The sequence below is a fragment of the Amphiura filiformis genome, chromosome 1, assembly GCF_039555335.1.
Source record: "Amphiura filiformis chromosome 1, Afil_fr2py, whole genome shotgun sequence".
Taxonomy (NCBI): Eukaryota; Metazoa; Echinodermata; class Ophiuroidea; order Amphilepidida; family Amphiuridae; genus Amphiura; species Amphiura filiformis.
Window position 1 is genome coordinate 78,236,561 of NC_092628.1, and position 20,275 is coordinate 78,256,835.

Consider the following 20,275-nt stretch of genomic DNA (forward strand, 5'->3'; position numbering starts at 1 on the left):
TTGATTCACCTTTAACGTAAATATTAAAAAAAGCAAGAGGCATTCTAATGCTTCTGATTATTAACAGTTGAATTACTAAATTCTGCTCCATCAAAATGCAAAAATAATATATAAATTGGATCCATCCACAAAAATCTTTTATTTGAATGTTCCTTTAGAGTTAGACAAGTTTATATGAACTGGATTTCAACATTATTGTCAGCTGTTATATTCAGAAAAGTAAGCCACTATTGGGCTATTCCAGAAAATAGGTGCACACCCCCTATAGAGGAGTAAATTTCCAATCAAAGAAATGTCCGGATTTCCAAGTTTGCTTTCTGAAAACGACTGGATTTCCAGTTGCCAATGTTACTGGAAAAAGCTTGGAAATCCAATCAAATGAAGGAAAAATCACGTAAATGTTGAAAATGAGCTCTCATATTGAGGATTTCTGATTTAAAACTATTTTTCTGCCGGATTTTTTTGCCTTTGGGCACTTTAAAAGTCTGGATTTCCAACAGTCACGACTGGACAAAAAGTCCGGATATCCGAACTCCTCTATAGCGGGTGTGCATCTATTTTCTGGAATAGCCCATTCCAGCGTCATTTGAATCTGTTCAATTCGCCAGCTAAATGGTAACATAACTCCTTAGTAACTAGATCATGCACCTTTTGGAATTGATAGTACATGCCACAGACTTTGTGTTGCGATCATTTCGATCGTGGTGCAGAACTCAAAAGCGTGATCTAGTTGACATGATAGTGATAATCGGATTACACGTAACACTTCGCTGGCGAATACATCAATGATCTTAACTTTTGATACCAATACGCTAGCGAAGTGATGTAATACTCGGATTAACTACCATAGCAATAGGTGAAAACAATTTTTGAATATACCGCGCTGCACTGTTACGTTCACTCGGTACCTCTGCATTGAACCATATCATGCTGATCACTCGCACCTGTAAGATTAGTATCTTTGCAAAGACCAGTATTGTATTCAATATATGATTGCTTTTGAAATGATATGAAATTGTTTTCACCTACTGCTGTGGTAGTTTATCCGATCCTTACAATATTTTTCAGATTTTATGTCATTAAATGAAAGAGCACACTTATATGTGACGTGTCATGTCAAAAGGAGACACTTTTGGGCAGGATAGCAAATGGAGAAATAGCAAAAAATCTGCCCGGGAGTGATTTTTTCACAATTTGGGTTTTTGCGAATTTGTGTTGTTATTAATGTTAAAAATATTGTCTGATAGTTTCAGACCGGAATGTAACTGGCATCTTGTATTTTTTAGACATTTTCAAGGTAATTCCTACTCTCAACATTGTCAATAATATTTTTAAAGGCCGATATCTCAATTTCCAATTTTATAATACCATAACTTACGAACTCAATATCTTCGCTTAGGAATGTCCAATTTCATGGAGAAAACGGCGTTGTGGAGCAAAATATCTGTATATCTAAGATATGTAAAACCCTCAAAATTGATAACCTGCCCAAAAGTGTCTCCTTTTGACATGACACGTCACATATTGTCCATACTAGCTTCAACGAGCAATGACCAATCCTCTTTGAATTGCAAATCTTATGTGAAGAGTTACTAATTTCACCTGTTTTGTCAAACGGTTACAAATTCAATGAACAATGACCTCAGAACCAAAACATTTTTAAATTTATTTAAGATGTCAATGTTAAGTCTTCTGTGGATGAGGCTACACCACTTCATTTGGCAGCTCGATACAATTGTCCAGATGCGGCCGAAGTACTCATCCACTATGGTGCTGACGTCACAGATGCCCTTACCAATGGGCAAACACCTCTACATGTTTGTTGTAGACGTGGGTTTTTGAAAGTCGTTAAGGTAAGAACGTGTCTTGTTTGACAAGTATAGATGATGATAATTTTATATTGTTCTTATTTCTTCGTTTATCATTTTCTTCTTAATGACATTTTTAATTCTTTTAAACATTCAGATCTTGGTACACAACGGCGAAACATCCTACGTTAACTCGAGAGATAAAGAGAAAACAGCACAACTCCATCAGGATACTATGGGTAAGATAGGGAGTGTGTCTGTAAGAGAAACAACCATCAGAAAAGGACTAGCTCAGATCGCGCGTCATATAAGTTAGCAGTTCAGAAATTGCAATTATTTCCTAGCCTTGAAAAAATAGACAGAACCGGGAATCGAACCCGGGACCTTCCCAGTGAATGACCACTAAGCCAACTAATTATTGGCTGTGAGAAGTTTGATAGTAATCTTTGATATTGCTGAATAGAATAAATCAATACTGACATTTATATAATGTACGATGCTTAGCTATTCAAAAACTAGGAATATGTGAAATCAATCAATCAAGTTTTCAAGTTATCAACAATCAATAATAAAATTGTGGGATAGGCTTTTACGACGGGAATTCATAACAATAATAAACCGATGAATCATTGAATATTACTAATTACTAACTAATCTGCCAAATAAATAAATAAGTTTGCAAATACATAGTGCAGAATGCAATTAGTAGTTTAGTTACAAAATTCCAAACATTCTATTATTCATAATTTTCTGCTATACACGCAAAGGGGCTGTGCTTTTAATATCCGTTCATAATCAATAATGGGTCTTTCATTGATAAACTACTGTGTTCCCTGTATGATTATGTATTGACCAGGTCCTAAACAACTCAGTCGTAAACTGTATGCTTTATAACAGATCACAGCACCAAATCAACCATACAACAAGGTCAGTCATTGACCGGCTTGCTGAATAACAGGGCATTATACAAAGATATACCTCATGTACGTGCCAATCACAGCACAAGTTTGATAACAGTTTGGTATATCCTTGATATAAATCAAAATAATAATTGTCAATAAACGTATCCAAAGCAGTGTAATATAGACGTAGACGCAAGCTTTCATGCGGGAAATATAAACACACTCGCAATAGTCGTGCTATTTTTATGAGATATTGATACGACACTGAAGACTACAGCTGTTCCGAACACAGCCAGGAACCCTGTTTCCAGACGCAAATTTCGATGTTGTCACAATGAATTTACAGTATCGTCAAGAGACCCACATATATAGAGGAATACGTCATATATCCTGAGCCAATCTGCATTCTGTTGCCTGCAAAAGCCGACGATCAGACATAAATTTAAAAAGGAACATGTCCCGATATAAACGTCAATTTCATGGTAAGCTTAAAGCGCATCGAAAATGCCAAATTGCAGACACAAAATATATCATATTAAGAAATCACCAAAGCGAATGGTAACGTAGGTATGTGGAAAAGAAAATGTATCAACAATAACAAAGCATGTGCTCAAAGATTTGTCTTTGACATTTCGCTTTTTGAAATATCAGCAAAAAATATCATATTGTGGAAAAACGTCCCAAAATTTAAAACAAACATGAACCTTTCAAAATAAATATATATTCGCTCTCGGCGGCCCAGTCCCTACTGGCCGCTGTGATTTGTTATGTTATGTTATGTTATGTTATGTTATGTTATGTTATGAAATGTTATATGTATGGCAGATTTGGTTTTTACTTTAAACACCATCTGCTATGAAAATGTTATGTGCCAGTCTATGTTATCAATCGCAACATATCTCGTAACTCATGTATTTAAGTATTATAGAACATTTTCTACATTATAGGTTACACTTTCAGCGACTGTGTCCCAATCTTAGTCCAAGATGCTATACGACAGGCTCTATTGGTTAGTCCAAGATGCTATACGACAGGCTCTATTGGTTTGTCCAAGTAGCATGTTGCTCATGTTTAAGTCCATTTAATCCAGTAACATTACTTTCTATGAGGACAGATTAGGCACCACATCAAATTTGGTCCTATAGAACTATCGGTGTCCGGTTAGGTACCGATGACTCTTAGCATCACTCCCTGGAGATACAATAAATTATATCAAACATAATAATTAACAGTTTCATGATGTTATTGTTTTTCATTTAAATTTGAAAAAACAAAATGCACTGTACAGGGTACGAAAAAACGTGCCATCGGTACCTCATCGTGCACCGATAGCGCTAAAAGGACCAAAAAAGATGCTGTGCCTTAGTGACATTCACCCTCTAGACAAGGATTTTGTTGCACCATATCCCACAATGCAAATTAATTCAGTTGACCTTCAGGAGCAGGTGGTGTAAACTTACATTTATGCAGAATAAGTGCAAAATCCTAAACAGTATAATACATGATGGGATATTATATTATATTGAGATTTCTTGCTATGTAGTAGGTATAATGTTACAAGTTTACCCCACACTTTGTCCAAAGTTGGACTGGCCAACGTTGTTTCCAATTTAAGGGAGTAGTAGACAGGCGCGGATTCAGGGTGTGCCAACGGGCCTGCCCACCCCCCCACTCCAAGAGAAGAGAAGAGAAGAGAAGAGAAGAGAAGAGAAGAGAAGAGAAGAGAAGAGAAGAGAAGAGAAGAGAAGAGAAGAGAAGAGAAGAGAAGAGAAGAGAAGAGAAGAGAAGAGGAGAGGAGAGGAGAGGAGAGAAGAGGAGAGGGGTGGAGGTGGACGTGGACGTGGAGGTGGAGGTGGTGGTGGTGGTGGTGGTGGTAGTAGCAGTAGCAGTAGCAGTAGCAGTAGTAGTAGTATCATTCTTAATTGTTATCATTATTATTATTTGTCAAATGTAAATGTAATATGTACGCGCTGCAGCCTTTTCTCCAATACAATTACTTTGTAATTACTTTTACTCTTGTAGCCATTGAAGGTGGTATTCCTCAAGACAACTTCCTATCTGACAAAGACATTGAAGGAAACACAGCTCTACATCTCGCTGTTGGAAATCGACATGTAAATGTAAGCGTGATTTTCGCATAGACACTGATGCAATGAAAATACTCTTTCTTCGACCTAACTGATAATGTTGCTTTTTTATTTATGCATGAAAACAATTTTCAATCTGAAATGTTAAATGTTTTGTATCAACACTAACTAACAGTGATGAAATATTGTAATCATTGCACATATTACTTCTTTTTCAGGTCGCAAAATATCTAATAGAACGCGGGGCACCTATTAATTGCCGAAAAACTAGCAACGGATTTACGCCGCTTCATCAAGCGGTAATTATTGGTCAGGAACCGTTAGCGCAGATGCTTATTGATAAAGGCGCAGAGACAGAAGTCATTGACAATGAACAAATGACACCACTACACAGGTTTGTTTTGTCCATCTAGGATTGTAATTATATACCCAGAGCCAAAATATATATTGCATGAACAGTATAGATGTAATTATGGTGATACTAAGAAACATGTTGATAAATATTTTTGAGTGGTCGTAACTATTCCTGGGAACTAGGTGACCTCATCAAAATAATTTATTATCTATTATTATGAAACGCTCTTCAAACCTTATTGTGATACCCATTTTGTCTATTTATTATTTTAGAGCGGCGATGTCTAATACGGTAGATTCTATACTGCTTCTTATAAGACAGGTAAATATTAAACATTCTCATCTCTTTTCAACTCCTCAGAATAATAATGCTTGTTTATGTCTTTGCTTGTCATTATGTCTTTGATAACGGATTTCTCGATGTCTAAAAACTAAATTCACTCTTATAACTTAAAACTTTCTTTTTACGAATTGAATAAAACTTGTTTCAGAACATTTTTAATGCTAATAATAATCAACATTCTGTATCGTGTTTCTCAATATACATGATATAAAATGCAATTCTGTAGTGTTTCTTACCGTATTATCGTGGCAAGGCTATCAAATTCGGAAGTCTGTTCTCCCGATGAAATATCCCCACACTGGCAAATTTATCATTTTTATACAGTTTCTACATTATTGAACATCATTCTCTCAACGGAATATTCTTTTGTACCCATAAAAAAACATCCTGATGTTTTCTGGTCATAAATTCACGGAATGCACATCACGCAACCCGTACATTTTTATGTCAGTCCTTTGACATAATACAAACTTTTTTTGAAACACCCCCAAGCCAATTTAGCCCCAATTTAATATATAATTTCCCCCCTAATGAGTTTTTGGCTAGTAAAAGTGCAACAAATGTACTCTTTTTGGACTCATAATTTACTAACAATTTGAAAAGGTTCCCTAAACAAGTTGTTCAGTTTCAGAAAACTACCCTTATTCTTGAAAATCGGTGTCTTTTAGGTCTAAATGTGCCACGCGCGTAAAACATCCGTTTTTACTTGTTTTGTTGGTCACACAAGCGTACAGACAATTTATGTGAGTGGTCCCCGGGATTATCATTATCATCGTCGTTGCCTACACTTCATTCATCCAGTCCTATTTTTAACATATTAATATTATCAGGGACTGTGCCTTGAAACAAAAGATGAAGACAATTTCACTCCTCTATTGTGTGCTGCATGGAAAGGCCAAACTGAGGCCGGACGATCTTTGTTACGTTACGGTGCAGACATTACCGCAATAGACAAAGACATGAAGTCGTGTTTACACTGGGCTGTAGAAATGCAGCATCTGGAATTTGCAAAGATGTTATTCGAACATGAACATGGCGTTGAGAAAATTTTGAACTGGAAGGACAGAGTGGAACAAACAGCTTTACATTACGCTGCAGAAGTTGGCAATGTGGAGGTAAATTGCGAAAAAAGAAGAAACCGCTTTTTGTCTATATAAGAGAGATAAAGCGTGGTTTTGGAAAATATTATATATTATACAATAAGAGAGTGTGGAGAGAGTTCGAGATAGCGAGAGAGAGAGAGAGAGATGGGCCTACATGTGAGCTAGAAAACACGTGTTAAAATCGGACCACTCGTCGTAAATCTTTAAATTGAATACTGATTTATTTATTATGTACATCATTTGTTGTGAATTAATATTTATGTTTGGCTTGACTCATTACATGGAATGAAGATGGTCAAGTTGCTGATAGAGAATGGTGCGTCAATAGTTGTGAAGGATGGTGAAGAAAAAGCTCCTCTTCATATTGCTTGTCAGTAAGTAAAGTAATGTTTGTTTCTTCATTTGTTGATTTATCTTCTACTTTTATTTGTTTGTTTTGAAAGTGAAGGATACGTATGCTGTCGTCTTCTTTCACTAACAGATCCGGTCATTTAGAATGTGTGGAAACGCTGCTACAGGCAAGTCCGATTCCTCTCAACGATTACGACATTGATGATATGACTCCATTATTGCTGGCCAGTGCAAATGGTCATCATAGTGTAGTCAAATTCCTCATCAAGATGGGTGCAGATATAGCAAGCAGGTCAGTCGGTAATTAATTTTAGGATCACATTAGCCATGTTACCGGAAAGTTCTCGAACAAAATTTATAAACACAATTGATATAATTAATTAATAGTTAATATTAATTAACTATTAATTGATTAATTAATTAATTAATTTTTTCAATGTGAACTCCCTGTGGAATTGGTCGTTAAGGGCAAAAAGATAAACCGATAATGCTTTGAAGGTTGGAATCTAGCGTATCGTATCGGGATTACTAGTATTCTTAAAATGAATAAACACTTGTGGGATTAATAGTTCTCGACAACCTTAAACAATTATTGGAAACATCCGTTACTTAAGTGTTGTACCATTTTCTATTATTTACTTTCAGAAATAATGACCGTCGGTCTCCATTAGCTCTTGCTGCCAGAAACAATGAACTACGTGTCCTAAATGCCCTAATTGACAACAACGCCGATGTAAATGCAATGGACAAAGATCGGGTAATGTATCAGCGTAGACTACCCTATGAATTTTTGTTAGTTATCAAATACCATGCACCAAAACAGACATTTCATTTTGATATCAATAACGTGTGATTATCCCAGTTTTAATTTTTGGAAGATTCTGTCCATACCCTCATCAACCTCATGCATATGTCTAAGAACCTAAAATATAATCAAACGAATTGAAATCCAAATGCCCTCTGTCAATGTATTATCAAGCGATTTCAATTATACTTTCCATGTTCTTTTGGGGTAAAAAGTACAATAACAGTATACTTTAAACATCGTTATATCGGATGTGTGATTCTTCGCAAGCCGTGCTCTAGATAACGGTCCCCTCGTGAAACTGCACAGTCCTGAACTCAAATTGTAAATTATAATGTTACACTGGTCCACATTTTATTACACTTTGTAAGTATTCAGACTTGCAAATCAACACTGACGGTTTTAATTTGGCGCCAAATTTATAACATTCAATGGCCCAAAAGCATCGACATAATTTGCAGATATTAGTCGCTGTTCTGTGAAACAATGTGTGATGTTTTCCAATTTTCCGGGAATTCCTCAGTCGTTTTGGACAAATGACCAACCGGTGTAGAAAGGAAAACAATGATCTAAAGTCTTGTATAAATAAACAGCACTATGAACGTCGATTTTGTGCTGTTGGCGTTGCAAACCATTTACTTCAGTTATCAATACTTGGATCTGGACAACACTCTTTTAACATTTTGCCATGTTTACAGAACACTGCTCTGCATTTATGTGCCCAATATGGACACGAAGCACCAACCAGGTTATTACTGAACAGTGGAGCTGATCTCCGCCTACAGAACGTCTACGGAAAGTATCCACTGGATGTAGCTATAGAGAACAGACATGAAGGAGTTGCCAAAGCGATATTGTCTTGTAAAAGGTGTGAAATTTATTATGTACGTCTACGATAAATAAATCCACTTCCAGTCAATTGAGTCTAATTTATATACAAATCTCATGACAACAATAAAATCCTAGGTGTTCTATCATCAAAATCAGCATGAATCCATGATTACAAAAAATACTGCAGTATTCATTTTATTTGTACATTGACGACACCTGCACTTGCCAATCAAGATTCAATCAACTGTCTGCCATTTCCATCAATATCAATTTCATTCAGGAAGGCCTGCAATCGTGGTGCATGTCCAGTGTTATCCTCTCTTTACAAAATATCTGGTCCAAAATTAACAACAACAAAACAGTTGTAAATGTCTGTAAATTTCAGTATTGTTGGACTCATTGAAAATGAATTCCATAATATCGAGGGATGAGAGCCAGTAAACTTAACTCACAGTCACCTGCTCCCACAAAATGAGCATAGAAGATATAGTCCATTAATCAATCAAAAAATCAATAGAAAACAAAATAAGTTATAAGGTATGAAGTTAAAGGGTATGAAATAAGGATTTCAAATCTGGAATATCTCAGAAATTTATTTTGCCAACTTTATGATCATTATGTGAGAGCTGGTCATAGTGAGTCAAGGCTTTCTGGTTCTATCCTCGATATTATGTTTTCTGATTGTTCGACTCCGATCGTTCTTTTTTAAAGCGATAGTTAGTAACTGGGACTGAGAGTCAGAAATGAAATAAATACATTGTTAATTGTTATTTTACTTGATGCGAACAGTTGGGAGGTTGCTATGAACAATTGCGATGCAACTGGGCATTCTCCAATGAGGAGACTGATAGCAAGACTTCCTGAAACAGCACTTCTAGTGATGAATCAATGTGTCACCTACTCCCATGAAGACCTCAATCATCCTGATCTTAAGGTGTGTTACTGTGTTTTATTGTACCATTGCTCTCTTTATTGCTTATATCAATGCTTAATCATGTTAATAATCGAAGGTCTTTGATGTCAGATTGCTTGTTCATTTTTTGTATGTATTGAGGCACACACGTATTATATATAATAACTTGCTTCAGACTCGTATGGCATGGCTCAATCCAAATTGTAAAATCATATACTATACAGGCGAAAGTGTTTTCACTGTAACTTAAAGGAGAACTTTATCGATCATGACATTGGCTCTTATATGTTAGATAAATAATTTTCCAAACATATTATGATATGTAAAATCAATAAAAGTTACCGGTAAAGAAGAAATCGAAGAATTTATATCGACATTTTCAGTCTACGGGCAGCGCCATATTGGGTTTAAACTTCTCATGAATATTCATATTCTGTGACGTAGGCGAGCTAGACCTGGCGAACGGGGAAATTAGCGTTTTTAAATTGTGAAAAAATTTGATTCAGATATTTCGATCGGTGTCAAGGAGCATTGTGTGTCACATTTGCAAACAAATTACGGATGTTTATACTTTGAAATTGTAAAACAATAAGATAACCGAAGTATTTTGTCAAGATTAAGAGCTAAATATAAAGTTTATGACATACATTTTTATACTGTAGAGAAATTATATCTTGCGGCTCTCCGAGTCGTAGTTCATATATATATTGACCTTCGTGGAGTACGGCATCGAAAGTACGAACTTCGCTCCCTATTTTTTTCCTACGAGGCTATTTGTAATCGATAGCGGCCATCTTTGATTGATTCAACAAGTGAAAACAAAGCTGTGCATGTGTTGTTACGCGAAAAGTTTTTTAAAAAGTTTCTCCACGTACACAAATTTAATTTTTCAATTCTTGAATTGATGCGAAAAGTATGAGAAGCGATGCCGCTGTGCAGGGTCTTCCACTGTAAAACCAACACAGGTCAAACAGATATTCCATGCCATAGGTTTCCGGCTAAAGACTTGGAAACATCAAGGCGGTGGCTGATCGCCTGCAAGATCCAATGGGAAGGTAGTTTGAAGAACTACAAATTCAGGAACAAAATTGTGTGTGGGCTGCACTTCGCACCGTCCGATTATGAAGATGATACATACTCAAAGGTCATGTTGGCAGATGGCAAAATAGAAAAAGCAAGGCCTAAGAGACTGAAGCCCGGGGTTGTACCAACATTGAACTTGACAAAGTTATCTGATCCCAAACCCAGACTCATTTCACAACAGCGTGCTGTACGACAGGAAAAGGAAGCCCAGAAGCGAACCGTGAGTACACCAAAGAATTATCTCAATCCAATAACTTGTTTTAAAATGTAATCATGGTATACATATGTATTTTAAAAAAAGTTCATTTCGGTTTCATAAGCTTACTGCTTATCATTCATGTCATGCTTTATTTATCCATGGTCATGACGGTTCAACAACTTCAAGCATGTCAACATGGTCAAGGGAAGGCAGAATTGATCAAGAAATATATACTATCCAAGACGGCACAATAGTTACTGCGTGGATAGAAGCCCGGATAGAAGATAGAAAGAGTGTGGAACTAACCACTTTTATTGAACAGTCATTATTGTCGCCAATTTTCAAACGTACAATGCTTTAAATTTAGTCCGAATAATCAGACCCAGAACAAAATATTAATTTCTGACATGATCGTGTTTCGGGTCTGAACAGTTTTAACAGGCCTTTTTTCTACCTCTCTGTTTGTAAACAAACGAGGAGGTCGAAAATGTCCTCCTTGCCGAATACGAAAGTCGGCGTAAGGCCAAATAAAAAAATAAACATGTTTCACGTCCCCTGCCGCTTCCTTTTTTGAGGTTTCCTCAAATATTTTTTTATTTTTTGAAATGCAGTTATAAATTTTCAAAAAACATGTCTAGGAAGTTGGGATGCTTTCTATAGCCTTGATAAGATACCAGAAACATTTTAGGAAGGTTTTGTGATCATTTAATAGAGGGGTGTAACTCTCAGAACAACAAATAAAAAAGTGTCTCCTCCTTTTTTCAGGCATTATTGTACACGCTAAAACAGCTCCAATTATGGGTATTTACACCAATTTTGCGATAAAAATAGAAAATAAAAGCCCCTCTTCCTCCTTTTTTTTCGAAAACCCGGACGTGAAACATGTTTTATTTTTTACTTGGCCTAATAGTACGGCACTACAAAGTACAATGCAATGCTTTGTGAAGCTAGGGGTATATACTACACCCCTGCCCAATTTGTGCCTATTTTTGCATTTTTCTCAAAAATTAGAGCGCATGCCATTGGGGACAAGTATGATATGTTTATTATATGGGCAATTCCACGGTAACTCGTGCTACACTTTATGGCGTCCTTTTACATACTTTGTGCTCCAGCTTTTAAATTAATTTGATTGGAATCTGTATTTTTTGTATTTTAATACCCAACATTCAAGGCTAGATCCTCATAGTATTGCTAATTCAGGATATCAACTTTTGTATGTATGGGACAGATGTAAAATCGGTAACTCGTGCTACGAGCAGAGGACATGCTTAAAAATCACTCATTTTTATTTTGATGGTGTGCTAAAACAAAAAACACTAAAGCCTTATTGATTATATGATAAGTAATTGCTATAATAAGGTTTGTTTTGGTATACCTTAAAAAGTTGTGCCCCTCATAGTTTTACATTGACTGGCAAAAAACATGGCAACTCGTGCTACGGTAACTCGTGCTACAGTTTGTCCGGCCATATATAAAATGGTATTGTTCATCTAAATGTCAATTTTTTTTTGATAACAATTCCTCAACAACTGGTGTAATGATCAAATAACTCAATCTATGTACAAATAACCCCCAAATAACCCATCTATGTACAAATAACACTATTCAGTGTATGTACCAGCATACAATGTACCACACACATTACATACAAACATCCCAGCCTTACATACGCCTTGCTTGATCCTGTTTGGATATTTTATTCTAGGGCTTAAATTTGAACAGTTAAATTGAACAGTCAACAATTGATAAAACTTTTACTTCCATGTTATTTGACTCTAAATTCCCTCACAAAACTTGTATTGTTCATGGTTATTTGCTCTGTAAGTTTTTAAAAAATTGCTTTCTGAGTTATAGAATGTTTGGTCATCTTTTGGTTGAGACCATTTCCTGCTTGGTGCAAATACTCTAGTTTGCCCGATTTCAATCACTTCACTAAGCTGGAAAATGAGCCTCATTACACTCAACAACAAACCAATGTCCAATACAAATCTCAGAACCACACACATCTCAGTATCACCAATGTCACTGTGGCTGTTAATCTCAGGATTTCCAGTATCTATTTTGTTTGTTTGTTTTATTTCTTCTTTTGCCTCGGTTACTCATTCAGTGGATGTTTTAAGGTATTCTCTGTTCTTACATGAGGCCCATATTAATTGATTGGTTCTTAGGCTAGATCCTAGGGGGTAGAGGGCTAAAAATTTTGGTTGCATCATTTTGACCAGGTATTGATAGTGGGATATATGCTAAATAGCATGTTTTTTAGAGAGACTGTACAATGTAAAGTCTTTGAGCTTTTAAAAAAAAAAAAGGACTTTATTGGTGTGTGCAAAAATTTGGTATAAATAAATTTACACTATTTTGGCACATGATCGGGGTGGAAACTGGCTCCTTGAATCTTATCTCTATCTTTGCCTTCCATATTTTTTGCTTTAATTTTCCTGTGACAGGAGGTCACTTTTCTCTTTAATTTTTGGCCCCCACACATGTGTGGTTGCCTGGTTGTTTGTTTGTTTCTTTCTTTGGCTGTCCGGGTGGAAGCAAATTCATTAATCCACTGTACAGCTCCAACACAATAACTACAAACTTGGTACCGGTATGGTGATAGAATAATGGTGGCTTGATGTGCTGTGTAGTTTTGTGTTATGTTATTTGCATATTTATGAATATTAATGAGCTTATTTACAAATTTTGCCTACATTTTCATTAATCCACTTTGCAGCATTATAAACACAATAACCAATCAACTTCAGACTTGGTTTGGTTGGATATGGTGGCCTGATGTGCTGTATAATTTTGTGTCATGTTATTTGCATATGAATATTAATGAGCTTATTTGCATATTGCATATTATTTTTTATTTACAAACCTTTGTTATTTACACACTTTTGTGTGTGTGTGTATGGGCACCTTAATTACGAACTGCATAATTCTAGTTTGTCATGGGGCAGGCTGCCCCTTCCCCCACTGGCTACACTGCTGCTAGAAAGCTGTTACCAATATCATGGTCACATATAAATGCATATTCATGTAGTTGGGAGATCCTCTATTGCTGCCAAGTGGTAGATTTTGCATTACCTTTGCTGGTACAGGGGAAAGTGGGCTATGGTAACTCGTACTACATCGGTAACTCGTGCTACTGGTAACTCGACTCGTGCTACAGTTTTAAATGGGTCATTATTATGTGATGGATAGTGTTTTGTATATTAATTTCTTATTTTTACTCAAGGCACTACTAGTAGAAGGAAAATAATAAGTGGCATCAATTAAATTGCCAACATTTTGAAAATATATAAAAAATGCATCTTTCGGTAACTCGTGCTACGCCATATTTAGTGCTATGAAAACGCAATGAAAGAAAAAAAATAGTTACCAATACCATGGTCACATATAAATGCATATGGTCATTTTCACAGTAAAGGGTGTAACTTTTGATTTTTAGGGTCAAAATTTCAAACCACTTAAATATGTTTCTGTTTACTGAAATCATGCATAGAAGCAACTTAAATTCCAGTAAAATAATGTTTCAAGGCTTAAACCTTTTGATTTCTAATAAAAATTTGACATTTCCATAACATTTTGCTTAAAATCTAAGAAAAATGTATTTTACATAAGCTCAGAAAATTATGACATGAAAGCTGGAATACATGTGAAATCCCATTCCAAAGTAAGTCAACAGATATAAGTTACATTTTATACCATGTTTTGCTATGTTTATAATTGCAGTTTTGAAAATTTTTTACATAAAGTGTCATTTACAATGGAAATTTCCCAACCTTAAACATATTTTTTTTTTTTTAATTGGGTTCCTAAAATAATTTGAATGTCTAACTTCATGTACAAATACTACTTGATAAAAGGAACCTCCCAGCCAAGTTTCACAGAAACTGGAGTTATTTTTTAGAATCGGCAATTCAAGCGCTCTGTGTTTCGGCGGCTTCAGTTAACAACACAGGTGATCATAAAAGTAAAATATTTGGCTAACTACTGCAAGTTGACATGAAAAAATAGGTAAAAAATATCACAATTACCAATTTTCATGCTTTGCTTCTAAGTATTGAATTTCAGTTGTGACAAAAATTAAATTATAACAGCAAGTCATTTTTTTGTTTCGGAGGCTTCATGTTAACAATGGTTAAACATTGCAGAAGTAGTTTTTTTGAAAACAACACTGTTGGGATCATCTAAGCTGTTATTTTCTTGTGTGTATTGAATCAATGATTCTATGCGGCAGATATTGTAGATTTATAACATGTTAACTTTTTTACCCATTTGTTAAGTATGGTGTTTTTTGCATGTGAAGCCTCCGAAACAGGCTTTTTGGGTATCAGTATATTTTTCAAACATTAACCATAATATCAACATTTTTTTAAATTTATGACATTCTGCACATATCAAGTAACAATTACAATGCAGATATCAGTATGAAACACCAATTTAGATATGCATATATGATAATTAATCTTATTGTTGTTTCGGAGGCTTCATTTGTTTCGGAGGCTTCAATTGTTAACGGAAAGTTTGTATTGGGTCCCATTTTCAAACGGCGATATATATCTCCACGATTTAAAAACATGTGACTTGAGGATCTACTTTGCTACATTTTGATAAATAGATTGGATGAGCTCTTTTATATATAGGGTCGGTCGGTAGGCATTTTTTTTAACACACAATTTTAACCTGTAAATTGCTTTGATAAAGGCCTTTGAACCTTTTTTTTCTCCTTCTTTTAAAATTTTAATTTGTTTAAATTTTTTATTTTTTTATTTTTTTGCAAGAAAATAAAAAAATCTAGGGTCAGGCCTGTTTTTAGGGTCGGTCAGGTTACGCCAATCAAACAATTTTTTTGGGCTTTAGCATTCCATTTCATCTGGTATATTGTTTGTACTTCTACTTGATATTTGCAGATTCCAAGAAGCAGTCACATGGTAAATACCCGGGTAAACAAGAACAATGTCAGCCTCCAGTGGAAGAGCTTCCCTTGCCTGAACAACCAACCAAGGGCAATGACCATGAGTACTGCATACCAACCCCAAAGAGACCCTCGGCTAAACCACTGCATACACCTGCACCAACAAAACCTAGGCGCATTGAGTATAAAGAAGACGCTGAAGATGAGGAGGAGGTACCAGTAAAGCCAGGCAAAAAAGACACAGACTACGAACCTTCATCATCCTCTTCATCATCAGATGAGGAATGTTCTACAGAAGAACTGATTAGGGAGATAATTAATGACTCTAAGTATATTGTGTTTAATTCCTGTTTAAGGTCTTTGATTGGTCAGTGTAGGTGTCATTGTGGCAGTGTATTGTTAATATACGACCATGTAGATAAATATAGCGAAGAAAAGTCAGAACTGGGCTCCCTGAAGGGCTCTATGCTTACAGTGAAGACAACGTGTTTGAAGGGCCATCCATGGGAGTGGTCTTCCCAACCCCTTATTGGTGAAGGTAAGGAGGCAGTTCCAGCAGGGAATCTGATGTTGTCAGCCGCCATGCTATTCAGCGGCACCTCCTTTGCCAAGGCGTCTCATATGGCCAGTTTTATGAACCTTAGATTTATTTCTGAGGGTACTAAAATTGGCCATGAGGGGAGTTTCATTTTCCCAGTTGTCCATGAATCCTGGTACCATGAGAAGCATACTTTGTGGAGGAGTCTGGAGGGTACACCTGTCAGAGGTTGTGGGGATGCACGGTGTGATACCCCAGGCTATTGTGCAAAGTATTGCACTTATGTTATGATGGAAATGGACACTGGGAAAATTCTAGATATTGAAACCCTCTCTGTAAATGAGGCGTCTAGCAGCAATGCGATGGAAAAGGAGGCTTGCCATCGTCTGCTGGATAGGCTGAAGGAGAATGATGTTGAACTCAGCATCTTTTGCACCGACCGTCATGCCAGCATTGCAAAGATGATGAGGGAGGAGTATGCTGATATTGATCATCAGTTTGACATGTGGCACTTGGCGAAATCAGTGACAAAGAAGCTCCATGCAAAAGCCCGCCAGAAGGAGTGCCAAGAGCTCAACCCATGGATATCATCCATCAAGAACCACTTATGGTGGGCAGCGGCCTCTTGCAATGGAAACTCCATTGAGCTCACTGAGAAATGGAGGTCAGTTGTCCACCATGTGGTTGATAGGCATGATTGGGGTGGCTCCCAGCAGTATCATCAGTGTGTCCATGATCCCCTGCCACCTGAAGAAAGAGAAGCAAAGAAATGGCTTGAAGAGGGATCTGAGGCTCATGAGGCACTTGGAAAGGTCATCAATGATAACACCCTTCTAAAAGGTATTAATAAGGTAAACTTGTTCTGCCATACTGGCAAAACTGAAGTTTTCAACAGTAGCCTACTTAAGTTCGCCCCTAAACGTAGCAATTTCGGTTATGAGGGAATGGTCGTCAGAACAAAGTTGGCTGCTATTGAAAACAATATGAACACAGGTAGGGTTCAAGCTCGTGTGCAGCATGAAACAAAGCATTCTGGCCCAGCTGGGTCACTCAGGTATAAAGTTGTGTATCCAAAGGCCAAGAAGGATTGGGTAGCCAAGCCAATCTACGAAGGGAAGGAGTATGGGTATGTATATGACCTGATTGAGGATGTTCTACTGCGGAAGCTGGCCAAAAAGAAGGGAACGGACAAGAAGTTCTTTGATCCACCTGCAAAGGCATTGGAAAAGAACATCGCAGGAGCAGAGAATCCTGGTAAGGCAGTGGTCATTGCTGCACATCAGTCAAGGTTTGGAACTGGAGATCAACTTGGCCACCCAATTGGTTCATAATGCTTTGCTTTGTGCTGTCCACTAGGTTGTTCTTTGCCAGTGTTCTGAAGTGTTGCCTGATTGTGTCTTCAGAACTTGTAAATATTATGCAATAGTCAAGTATTTCACCCCCCCCCCCCTTCTAGGAAATATCGGATATTGTTATGTATTGCTAGATGGGACTAGTGTGTCTCACCAGGAGTTTCTGTGACATGTTTAACCCTGCAATATAGGGATTGGCTACTGTAAAAAGCAATGGGATAGTGTAGCTTGTAATGCGTAGAGAGATCTAATGGATCATGAGAAATGTACCATTACCATAGTCCAAAAATGGCATCCTTTCCCTACATTCTCTGGGATGGGGCAGGGGGAGTACTTGAATAGATATAGCACAGGTTTGATGTGTTTCAAAATTAAATTAAAATTAAAACTAAATTAAGAAATTGCTGTTGTGACAGTGGGAGAAAAACCCAGAAGTTGATTTCAATTTAGGAAATATATGCTAATTGACAACTGATGGGATTCCGATTAAAACCAGAAAATTACTGTGCATACCATACTTCCTTAAATAGCCCTCCCCCGGCCTTGCATTTTCCAACAGGGGGCGTTTATTAGAGACCATTTTTAGAACAATAATTCCTGATAAAATCATTGGGTAAGCTTGAAACTCACGCTGAAATGATGAACCAGGAACGATGACTTCCGGATTCACAACCAGATTTTCGCCAATTACCGACTCCAGTACCAACCATGTGCGCACCATGGTAAGCTTACTAAACAAGATAGCATGGAAATATCAGTATTTTTGAAACATCTTGGTTCAAAAAAGTGATGGGGCGTTTAATTGAAGGGGGACTACTATTTGAGGAAATGTGGTATATAACTTAAGCCATGAGTAATCAGTGACAAATTAAATTGCCCATGGATCTGAAACAAACATTTTCTGATCAGAAAAAAGAGAAACATCCATTGACTTATCCTATCTGGTTCTGTGAGTGAAGTGTTCAATATTTCCAAGTAGATGTATTTGTCATCTTTTAGATTGTGTAACAAGTGTATTGATGCTATAAGAGGTGGAAGTATCAGTGAATTTACATCCTTGTACATGACAAAGTTGCAATATTGCTTTTTTTCAGTGGAATCAGTTATGTTAAGGTACCGTAGCTTTTTAGCACATACACATAATGCGAGAGAATTTCAAGTAGAGTCAGTTGGTCGGGTCCTTTTTCATTCAACAAAATCAAGAAAATCTGTAATGTTTTGCAAAAATGTTACTGATATTTTTTGATATTGGGTTGGCTTTCATTTGTACAGAAGAAAATTTGTTGACCAAATTTGGAAAATCTAGGTTGGTCGGGCCCATAAAACAATGTTTTCTTTTTTCGTCGCCTAATCGGCTATTTTGAAATGTACACATATAGGCCATCACTTATAACAAACTGTGCCTGGTGAAATGTACATGTATGCACTCTGATATCACTGTCTATAGTAAAAAGAAGGCAAAATATATTTTCTAATCTACTGTCTGTAATTAATTCTTATAACATTTTGCCTGTATGAATAATAGTTCTAGAGAAAGTGTATGGTGTCGCTTCAAAAGCCGACTGCTGGTGCCCTGGCAGAACAGGTATCGCTCTGAACTTCTGAACAATTATTATAGAAACCCATCATATCCACTGTATTTTATCAGTGTGCTGGAGATTGGACTTCAAAGCCATCCCCAATGTACCACCAAAAATGGCGTGGAGGAGTTGGGGGTTTTTGTTTAATTTTTCTGGAAAGCTTGACAAATTTGAAAAAAAAAAAACTTATGTAAATTTTCATCAAGAAAATTGTTTAGTTTAGCAAATCTGTAAAATAAATCGAAATTTTGAATTTCAATAATTCATAACTAACTTTGAATTGTCAAAAAATTTCAGCCAAAACCAATCCAATCCACTTAGGCCAAAATAAACATAAGTTTTTAACTTGCCTAAACAAAAATGCCAAAGCTGGGTTGATCTGTCTGGCCAGAACTTTTTGTTGTTGTTGCCATAATCAATGAAATATTTGTTCATGAATGTTCATCTGTGTTGGTGTATTGAATGATTTAAGTTTAAAACTTTTGATCCAATTACAAATCCTACATCTTAGAATTTTCAGATGGTTACTCAATCTTTCATCAGCAAGTCTGAGACTGATGTTTGATCATCAGATTGTGACTTTTTTGAGGCATCAAGGAAGTAGTGCAAATCAGTCAATCAGTTGTCTCTTAACAGAGACAGGGGCAGGTTCGAACTTCCATGAATCTACAAGACTGATAAAAAGGTCACCTCCTTAGGTAAGCTGACAATATTATTTATAAAGCCTACCCAGTCGCACTGCAGTTTTTAGCGGGATCCCGCAAATGGGGCGTACCTCATCCCATTTTTTCACACTTCTGTAAGTAGCAATTAGCACCTCTTGAGATTTCCGATAAAATCGATGGTCACTAATAGTAGTGGCACCAGTCGCGGTACACCGCAGTACGAAGGACTTCTGCACTAGTGCACATTGAATAAACAATGTTCATTGTTTACGCTGGTTTAAATCATGGGTCAATATAACTATAAACATCTAGGGAGTGTGTGTGATAATGGATGAATATAACTGTTTACTGTTACAGTATTAACCAGCTATTGTTGATGGTATCGGTAGCTAGTGATTTTTGCTTTACGGGCGGCACTAGTAGGCCCTATTTTAATAGTAGGCCCTAAC

General features: G+C 36.6%; 2 protein-coding genes across 2 annotated transcripts in view; both read left to right on the forward strand.

The window, feature by feature from the left end:
• Window positions 1-20,275, forward strand: part of LOC140163260 (transient receptor potential cation channel subfamily A member 1-like) — a 64,002-nt gene that overhangs the window by 10,954 nt on the left and 32,773 nt on the right. Inside the window, exons 5-15 of the mRNA XM_072186661.1 lie at window positions 1,675-1,853; window positions 1,966-2,047; window positions 4,733-4,830; window positions 5,016-5,191; window positions 5,425-5,473; window positions 6,325-6,609; window positions 6,889-6,971; window positions 7,079-7,240; window positions 7,594-7,705; window positions 8,452-8,621; window positions 9,374-9,518. Of these exons, the coding sequence (XP_072042762.1) occupies window positions 1,675-1,853; window positions 1,966-2,047; window positions 4,733-4,830; window positions 5,016-5,191; window positions 5,425-5,473; window positions 6,325-6,609; window positions 6,889-6,971; window positions 7,079-7,240; window positions 7,594-7,705; window positions 8,452-8,621; window positions 9,374-9,518 (1,541 nt within the window). The remainder of the gene's footprint in view (window positions 1-1,674; window positions 1,854-1,965; window positions 2,048-4,732; window positions 4,831-5,015; window positions 5,192-5,424; window positions 5,474-6,324; window positions 6,610-6,888; window positions 6,972-7,078; window positions 7,241-7,593; window positions 7,706-8,451; window positions 8,622-9,373; window positions 9,519-20,275) is intronic.
• Window positions 10,423-19,852, forward strand: LOC140168596 (uncharacterized). The gene is made up of 2 exons (XM_072192001.1): window positions 10,423-10,804; window positions 15,687-19,852. Exons 1-2 carry the CDS (start codon window positions 10,423-10,425, stop codon window positions 17,558-17,560), a joined length of 2,256 nt encoding a protein of 751 aa, XP_072048102.1. The 3' UTR covers window positions 17,561-19,852.

Coding starts and splice junctions, on each gene's coding strand:
- LOC140168596 (XM_072192001.1), top strand. CDS start 10,423: ATGCCGCTGTGCAGGGTCTTCCACTGTAAAACCAACACAGGTCAAACA. Junction 10,805..15,686: donor AGCCCAGAAGCGAACCGTGA/GTACACCAAAGA, acceptor TGATATTTGCAG/ATTCCAAGAAGCAGTCACAT.